Below are 10175 nucleotides of genomic sequence, written 5' to 3' on the forward strand. Positions count from 1 at the left end.
GAGGTCACGGCTGCTGTGAGCTGTGATCGTCACGATCATGCCACTGTACTCCAGCTTGGGCAACAGTGAGACTCTCACTCAAAAAAGAAAAGAAAAGAAAAGGAAAGAAAAGAAACAGTAGGCGCTCTAATACAGGAAAAATGATACCTGTCCTCAGCAGTTTTTTGTATTATATCTATATGTAGGAAGGCAATTGTCCAGTAAGAGGTATGACTTAGATAGTTTTGTAACCTACTAACATATTTTTAAAACACAAACTTAGCCAGTGGTGTTTACCTACTTTCTGAGGTGCATGAATTGGGGCTCAAGGAAACAAGAAAAATTGCTCAAATTCAATAAAGTAGAAGTTATCAGAGTTTATATTTCAACCCAGGAAATTCAGGTATTCCACCACACTTGAACATACATGCACACTTGAACATATATACATCCATTATATCCATTCCGAACTTACTCAATTGTAATCTTTTCAAAGTAGCTGAAGACCAATTTGCAACCACCTATAACTTTAATGCAAATTACAGTGCCTTTGACATTCAAACAATGATGTCAAATTTTATATTGTCCTGAACTTGAACTCTCCTTACTGGGACAAGAAATTATACTTAAATTATAAAGAGAAAAACAATTGGCCTCTTCCTTATCTTAAAATCATCTTGAGCGACATACGAGGTAATACAAGAGAAAGAATGGTTTGAATTATAAAGGACAGAATCTTATTAGAATATGGTTATCCTTGGCTCAGCCTGTAATCCCAGCACTTTGGGAGGCCAAGGCGAATGGACTGCCTGAGCCCACGGGTTCAAGACCAGCCAGGGCAACTTGGAGAGACCTCATCTCTACAATATAAATAAATAATTAGCCGGGAGTGGCAGTGCACGCCTGTAGTTTTGGCTACTTGGCAGGTTGAGGCATAAGTATCGCTGGAGCCCAGCAGGTCAATGCTGGGGTGGCAGAGAGTGTGCCACTGCACTCCAGTCTGGACGACAAAGTAAGACTCCAACTCAAAAAAAAAAAAAAAAAGGTTACCTTAACTACCTGTATACTATTTGAAGATGGCAGAAATTCCCACTGATTATCTAGAAACATGCTTTCCATCCTGCCTTAACACAATTGTTACTCGATAGCCCTCTCTACTACTTCTGAACATTAAGATGACACCAAGACCGAGTAAAGCTAAGTCTGCTAGGAAAAAGTCAGAAAGTAGTTTAATCTGTTAAAAGGATTCTATCTATAGTTTCTTAAAGGATACATGGGACTCTCTACTTAGTTTCAGGCTTTCTTAACTTGAATTTGTGGTTTTGTTTTGTTTTTTTTTTAAGTTAAGAATCAAAAGAATGAGAAGATGAGCCAAAACCTGGGAGAAATACTTGCAAAAGACTTATCTGATGAACGACTGTTATCTAAAACATACCAAAAACTCTTAAAACTAAAGAATAAGAAAATAACAAACCTAGATGGTGCAGCCTGCCTCACACCTAGGCAATATAGCATACAGCACATTGCACCTAAACTGTTGCTGCACTGATGCTGTAGGCAACCATAACCACAATGGTGAATATGTGTGTATCTAAACATATCTAACATAGGAAAGGTAATGCTAAGACATCACTTGATGAAAGGAATTTTTCAGCTCCATTATGATCTTAAGGAGCCATTGTGGTATACACGGTCCACCACTGACCAAAAGGTCATTATGGGGCACATGACTGCCTTCCATATGATACTACAATGGTGGGTACGCATTGTTATAACAAAATCCACAGAAAAGGGCAACACCAAGAGTGTATATCCTAATGTAAGCTACGAACTTCAGGTGACAGTGATGTGTCAATATAGGTACAACAAATATACCACTGTAATGTGAGATACAGGTGGTGATACAGGTTGTGTGTATGTATGTGGATAGAGATAGGGGTGTGATGGGAACTCTGTACTTTCTGGTCAACTTTGCAATGAACCTAAAATGCTCTTAAAAAATTAAGTTTATTAATTTTTTTAAACAGTTAAGGAGTTATTGCAAAGACCCAGACATGTAAACATTCTTGTTGTCACAGAAAATATTTCAAATTTTTGAAGCCCTAAAAGATTGTATTTAAAATAGTGTTTTCACTTTTTATTTTATGATATATAAAACAAAGATATGTATTACATGTCTTCTGATATATTCCAAACTATATTAAAATGACATCCAGATTTGAATGTGGTTGAAACACAGCAGAAATCAACATTAGTAGTGAAAACCTGATTCCATTTAATAAATAAGCTGATCTATGGGATGTTCCCTCCACTTCGGAATTACAATGATTTTACTGATTTGGATATGGCAGCAAAAATGGGACACTAGTTCATAAGCATTTACCTCTGAGTCATAATTTTGAAGGCATCTGGGAGGTAGCAGTCTGTATTCTCCATCTGAAATGGGTCAGCATCGCAAATCTTGTCATCTGTTCGACCGTAGTTCGCGCTCTCAATCATGATGACATCACTGCCGGGACATCGCAGGTCTATAGAGTAACCTTCACAGGATAATTCTCGCCTGACTAACCCAAATGGCAAAGCTGCTCTGCTGAAACCTTAAAATTAAAAAAAGGAAGAATATTAAACTCTAACTTACAAGATGAATTATTTTAACAAGTCATTTTCAAGTAACACAATTCACATCCATCGTCAAGAGACTTAGTAAATAATCCAGGCACTTAGTAAATAATTTTTGGCTCTTTACTATGTGTAAGAAATTTACTATGCTTGTCTTTTATAAAGCTTTATTTGAACTCATCTTTAAAAGGCACTTTAAAATTACTCTAGCAAAACATCTTCTGTAAAATCGACGCTAAATGGCTCTTTTTGAGTAAATTCAAGGACAAATGCTTTCTAAATAGTGAAAAGTTTTACAAATACAACAACTAATCAAGGAACAACTTTAATTTGTGCAATGGAACAAAAGTTTTGCTATCCACTGGCCTTATCTAACACAGACATATTAACTACATCAGTGGTACTATCTCAAAAAGACCTTTGTCTTAACAGACTAAGACACTTATAACTAAGTAATAACTAGCTAAACAACTAACTATAACTAAGTAATAACTAGTTCTTAGTAAAAACAACTAAGATACTGATAACAGTAAGATTCTCATGGCACAATAACTAATATCAATTTTCATAGACATCTTATTTAAGGATGACATCACTGAAAGGATTCTGCAGATGGACATTAAAGGAAGCCAGCACCGCTCAAATCCAATCCAACAAATTCAAAGCCCCAAAAAGGGCAACATTTCTCCAAGATCAGTTTTGTCAGCTACAACGGAGATGAAACATCTATAAATCTATTACATTACTTTTCCTACCTGTACGAGTCTAAAGTAAAATAACATTCACAAAAAAGCTTCAAGTGCTGTATGAATTTATGTTTGGCACATTAGGTGGAGTATAGACAACCACTGTGCACAGGTGCCATAAAAAGATTACCGAGTGGAATAAGAGATTAGAACTTTGAGTTTTAACCACAGTTTCCAATCAGGGGTCTCATAAAGTAGTAACAGAGCATGGGACAAAGGTAAAAGCAAGGAACGCCAAGAACAAGGTACAAGAAGGAGCCCTTGCTCTCCTGGTCATACCAGGGTTTCACATAAGAACCCTTCTGAAGGAATATCTACATCTGAGAAAGAAGATGCATGTTTATCCAGGTGCCTTTCTACTTCACTGAATTAGTGAGCAAAGCTGTACAATAAAAATAAAGAGAACAGGACTTGGCATTGAACTGACACGGACACAACCCAGCTCTTTGACTTGGAACAACTTGGGGACTCAACCTTTGGGTTAGCGACCATATCAAAACCTTTCCTACACTGTCCCAGTTTATTTCAATTCTCTAACCTTTAACCACCTACAGGATCCCTACCATAAAACACTAGCAATATTTTCAGTATTTTTAAATCTCTATCCCTTTCATTTTTCTGTATTATGAGTTATTTGATAGGAAAAAACTGACACTCCCAAGTAAAATAAACAGTTCCAACTGATATACTTCCAAGCTGAAGAGCTAAGTTGTGTCCAGGTCAGTCCAATGCTAAGACATGTTCTCTTTATTTTTATTGCACAGCGTTTCTCAGTAATTCAGTGAAATAGAAAGCCACCTGGACAAACGTGCATCTTCTTTTTCTGACGTAAGTAATCCTCCAAGAGGGTTACTGGGTGACACACTGGTATGATTTAGAAAATCAGCAATTCTCCAACTTGGCTGAACTCTCAGTTCTACTGAAAAAATAAAGATGTGACCAGATTGAAGAGAAAAGAGTATATATTTAGAACACAGACATCTGCAAGGGGTCATGGCAACCCCCAACCCTGCATGGCAACCCCCAACCCTGGTAGGTTTTCACTAAGAAGATTCATGGAATTATGAGGCCACTGACAGCACATGGAGAAGAATACAGAAAGAGAGCTGAGCAAATGTCAGACACACAGTAAACAGGCCCAACTTCCACCACAGGTTTCCTTCCCACCAAGTTCATTCATAAACTTTACATAAATTTTTTCCCCCATTTCCTGACCTGGCGCTGTACTACCTATCCAAATGATCCAGCTTAAACTAGTATTACTATATTTATTTGTTTCTCACTCTATCACCCAGGTGGCGTGCAGTGGTACAAACCCAGCTCACAGCAGTCCCAAACTCCCGGGCTTAAGCAACCCTCCCACCTCAGCTTCCCAAGTAGCTGGGACTACAGGCACACGCCACCAAGCCCAGCTAATTTGGGGGGGCGGTGAGAAGGGGGAAGGGGATAGAGATGAGGTCTCACTATGTTGCTCACGTTAGAATACTTGCTTTAATTGAAAATATTTTCATGGCTTCAGAAGCTGACACATTTCAGTGGCAAAAACTACGCGAAAATTCAAACAAGTCACATCAAATAAAATCTTGAAATGCAACCTATTTTAGAGACAGAAATGATTTACAATTATCATGCCATAATAAAGCAGGATAAATCATATTATTAGAAAATATTAGGAATATTAGAACATTCCACTTAAAAGACTGGCATGGAGCCATAATTGACAGTTCTTACTATTTTGTCAAAGATACAGAATTGATTATGAAGCACTGTGGTTTTTAAACTTAGCCCTTTCATTTTTGTAGTTTTTAGTTTGCAGTATTATAGTTAGAGTACCATGTGAGTTTTCTTCTACTTTTGAAAGATATTTGAATAGTTGCACAGTTGAAATATCTTGCTGTTTCAATAATTCATAGAGAAGATTTTTAAAGTCATAGTCGTAATCATCCAAAAATGTAAAGTAAGAAAAAGAGAAAGAAAGATCAGCACCCTTGAATAATTCAGTAGATGTGAATCTACTGGAGAAAACAGATCATGGAACTTATGCTTTCATTGCAAAGAACTAAAGAGTATTGACTACGGTTTGAACGTGATCTGTTCCCCACCAAAACTCATATTGAAGCTTATTCCCCAGCGTGGCCATGACGGGAGCTGGCACCTCTGAAGAGGTGATTAGATCTTTAAGATAAAGTCTTTCTTGTGAGACTGAGTTAAACTCACGGGTTAGTTATCACAGGAATAAATTCGTTCCCTCAAGGGCAAGTTTTACTCTTTTATCCCCACATGAGTGCTCTTGTCCTCAAGTCTTTCCACCATGCCAGAAAGTGGCACAAGGCTCTCACCAGATGCAGCCGCCCATCTTGGACTGTCCAGTCTCCAGAATTATAAGCTAAATAAGCTTTTTTTCCTTTATAAATTACCCAGTCTAGGGTATTTTCTTATAGCAACAGAAAATGGATTAAGACAGTTTTCAATAGTGAAAACTGCTTTATTTAACAGTACAATGTCTATTGTATTAAATCACAAATGTTCTCTTCTAAATTATTGCTCTCTTCCCTCTGTTTCTATTAAACTTTATATACATAGTATAATATATTATATATTTACTAACATCCTTACTATTAACATATAGTACCATTATTAATTTTTACTATGTATTTATCCTGCTAGATTATAATGGTAAGTTCTTAGTGACAATAGCATGAGAGACATAATTCCAATAAACGTTGTGGAACTAAATTGTAAAATTGAACAACTGGTACTTGTTTAACACAAGATAAATTGCAATGTGCTTTCCTCTGTATTATCTATTTTCTTTGGTAGTGAAAATGTAAGTGAAACTTATGTGCTGTCCTCCAAGATGTAAGAAGTATTTAACTTCTGTCAATTTACTATTTTCTACATATCAATGAAGTTCATTACCGTTTCTTACAGGACAGATCAGTCACATATTTATAAGTTTTTCCTTACCTAAACTCTTATGCTTCCAACCTAAAATATGTACCCAATTAAAAAGAGAAGAGATAAATTAAATATTATAATTACTAATGTTTACAGAGCAATAGCTGTATACTGGCACTTAATTAAAGGCATTACATAGATCACCTTGCTTTAGGTTCAACATCATCAAAAAAATAAACAATGGAATAATAACTATTATAATACCTATTTCACAGAGTATGAAATTAAGACACAGTAAGTAAATTTAGGGTTTCAAGGACTCCCACACGTTTTATTAACCCATGCAATGTGCTCATGCTATGATCAACGGCCATGATCAGAAAAGTACTCTGTACCTACTCAAGTCACTTTGTTTTCTTGTTGTTGTTTTGAGTCGGGGTCTCACTCAGCTGCCCAGGCTGGAGTGCAGTGGCATGATCACAATGATCACAGCTCAAGGCAGCCTTGACCTCCTGGACTCCGGTGATCTTTTCACCTCAGCATCCTGAGTAGCTGGGATAACAGGTATACACCACCATGCCTGGTTAATTTTTAAAATTTTTTTGTAGACAAGGTTTTGCTATTTTTTCCAGGCTGGTCCTGAACTCCTGGCTCAAGCAATCCACTCCCCTTGGCATCCCAAAGTGCTGGGATTATAGGCATAAGCCAACTGCACCCAGCTTACTATGTTGATAAAATCACAAGATTTATTTTATAAGTTTTTATACAATCTGAATATCACCAAAGAATATTAGTAAATCTGACAGGAAATAACTGTTGTAAGGGTTCACAAACATATTAATAGCAGTGAAAATGCTATTTGTGGAAATGTAGAAATAGGTGTCATAAATATAAAAGAGTAAAACCTATACTGTTCAAATATGTACATATGGAAAGAGCACCAAACGCTGAAGTATAAGTGTCTGGGTCAACCTTGATATTTTGGGCAAACCATTGTACTTTTCTGGATTTTAATTTCCTTTTCATTTCAAAGTCCTATAAAATTCTCCCAGCTCTGAGTCTAAACAGACAAACTCCTTTCAATCACGTATATATGCTCTTCTAACATTTTCAAGTGATCAATAATTAATAAATTATTTGCTCTATTTCCTGAAAATATCAACAAAATGACATTTTTCACATGGATGTGTGGTGGTCAACAATATAGATTGTCCAAATAATTCTCAAAATTCCATGAGATGAACTAAGCAGGGTTCATACACAAGACAGGAAAACATCTTCCTCCATTAAATTTTGTGAGACATTTTTGTAGTACGAAAGACAAAAAAATGTATTCCTAAAAACATTTTTCTAACTCTTTATTTATAATCACATTAATAACTTACAATGCTGAGTCACAGGAAAAATCCATCACATGTGTGGCTGTCATTTCTTAATCAAACTTTCTTCCTTTGTATAGAAGTATTTATTAACTGATTTTTTTGGCTGTTTTAGACTACATATTTTTCAAAAAAAAATCACTTGTCAAATTTACGTGATTGCTTCTCAAACACGATCACATACGGACAGTTACTGGAAACTCTATTTCAGACCTACTGAATCAGGATCTCCGGGTTCAGATGAAGCTAGTCTGTCTGTATTTGGGGAAGAAAATGTTTATTTATAACACAGTAATATAATAACTAGGATGTACTAAGAATTTTTCTGAAACCATTTAAAAATAGTTTTTCTCTATTAAGTTTACATATTAAATCACTGTCATAACATTTCCTCCTAATTCTCTAATATAGTTTTTCTTTAATCCTTGAATATATATTTATAATAGTTGCTTTGAAGTATTTACCTGCTAAATCTAACATCTGGACCCACCTCAGAGGCAGTTTCTATTAAATTTTTTTTTCTCCCGAGTATGGACCAACTGTTCTGTTTCTTTACACATCTTATAAATGTTTTGGTGTCAAAAAATAATAACATACCGTTGTCAACTCTGGATTCAGATTTCTTTCCCCTGAGAACTGCTGCTATTGTCATGTGTTCTTTTTAGTAGCTTGACTAGCTTTAGCCTGCAGTGTAGCGTCTTATGTCTTCGCTCATTGTTTTAATTATTATTTTACATTTTAGCCTGGGATCCTAGAGGTCAGCGGTCTGCACAGCTGAGTGGTCAGCCAATGACTGGAGAGAGGCTGCAGGAAAACCAGGAGTCCATCACAAGGTCCCACACTCTGCTGATCTGAGTGTACTCAAAGCTCTGGTAGTCTTCAAGTCCGCCTCAGTTGTTTATTCTCTGTGAAGTTCTCCTGTCTCCTCTGCCGGTGATGAGTTCCCAGTTCATCAAGAATCCATAGAGAACGCACGGTTCTTTCATCACCAGAGTTCCCTATTACGTGCCACCTGGCTCTCCAGTCATCCCAACCAGAACCACACCCAAAGGCTCGCAGAGTAATGGGGTTTCCCCGTTAGTTCCCCACAGCGTTTGCTACTTTCACTGACGACACCCTGGAGCAAGGATCTCCACTCTCCACTCCAAATCAAGCCAACACTCCATGGCAGCAAAGCGACTGGGTTTGAAGGCCAGCTTTGCCCTGATGAGACTACCACACTGACACACAGCTAAGGAGTAAGAAGCGGGGGAGAGGGGAAGAAGGGGTAACCACATGTCAGAAGGCTTTCGACTTCCGCTGCTCAGACCTTAAGTTCTAGTAGATTTCCATAGATAGATGCTTCCCCCTTTGTTGTTTGGCTTTGGCTAATTTCCAGAGCCCAAAATGGGTGTGGCTGACAATTTTATCCAATTTTATACTTTGGCGGGGGGATTTTCCATCCTCAGAAGTCCCTCTAAGGGCTGTACACATATTTATTGACTATCGATCCTCAAAACAACCATATGGCAGGCACTATTATTATTACCACATTACAGAAAAGGAAACTGAGGCAGAGAAAGATCAAGTTATCCAGTGAGAATGAAATTACGATTTGAAGCCCAGCAATGTTACTTAAATGCCTCTCTAAACGCTGGCAATCAGCAGCAGATTTGGGGACCCCTGTGTAGAGAGCATAGTTATGGCGTACTGGCTGCTGCAAGTCTTGGGGGAAGAAGAAGAACAGGAAAGAGAACCGTGTCTGGTGGTATTCAGTGAAGTGGCTCAGTCAACATCATCAACAGAAAGAAATAACCAAATTAAAGCCTTTTAACCACACTGTTACTGTGACATTTATTCTTCGCTTTATTTTCAATCTATTTCTATTTCAACAAAGAAAAAAATAAGCATCCCAACCAACAAAATGTAATCCAATCCAGCTTGCAACCCTGACAATCGAAGAAAGAACTGGTGGGAGGCCCTGTGAGCAAAAAATCAATATTGCAGCTTTGTGCTGTGCAAATGTGAATACTGCCAAGTAGCGGTGCTTAGAGGAAAATGAACTGTTTTGCTCCATTTTCTCCTCTCTGAACAAATGATTTTGAAAAGACAGTTTTTCCCCCCAAGCTATAAAATGTCAAGCAATAACTCTCTGTGCTTTAGGCTAGTGATTGGAATAAATACCTCCCGGCAACAGGTGCAGGGACTTAGGACTGAAATCATTCACATTCGAGGGATGACTCCTAATAAACAGATGCACTGCTACCGGATGGGAACATGGAAGGCCAGGACTGAAATGCTATCGCTGAACGTTGCCTCATTTGTAAGCATGCTGCAAAGAAATATGCCGCACTGACAACCAGTAGTTCACTCTGTTGTGATGGACTTCAAGCACTTGAGGAGCGTTTTACGTTTCTAACACTATCTCACCCTGTCTGTTCTTCGTACACTTCTGTAACATCACACATTCCTACAAAAGTGTTCTTACTAGGCTGTTAATATAAAAGCCTCAACTTTTCTGGTACTGTTTTTTTTAATTACCTTGAACCAAATTCTGTCATGGACGCTTACTGCT

At 37.5% G+C, this 10175-nt stretch overlaps 1 protein-coding gene across 1 annotated transcript in view; it reads right to left on the bottom strand.

Moving 5' to 3' along the window:
* The window catches only part of ADGRL2 (adhesion G protein-coupled receptor L2), an 82621-nt gene extending 80048 nt beyond the window's left edge, over positions 1–2573 (bottom strand). The window contains exon 1 of the mRNA XM_021711563.1: positions 2363–2573. Coding sequence (XP_021567238.1) covers positions 2363–2478 — 116 coding nt within the window. The 5' untranslated portion in view covers positions 2479–2573. The remainder of the gene's footprint in view (positions 1–2362) is intronic.
* Positions 2574–10175: the final 7602 nt, after the last annotated feature.

The sequence above is a fragment of the Carlito syrichta genome, unplaced genomic scaffold (assembly GCF_000164805.1).
Source record: "Carlito syrichta isolate Samal-C Ts95f unplaced genomic scaffold, Tarsius_syrichta-2.0.1 Scaffold302367, whole genome shotgun sequence".
In the NCBI taxonomy this organism is placed as follows: domain Eukaryota; kingdom Metazoa; phylum Chordata; class Mammalia; order Primates; family Tarsiidae; genus Carlito; species Carlito syrichta.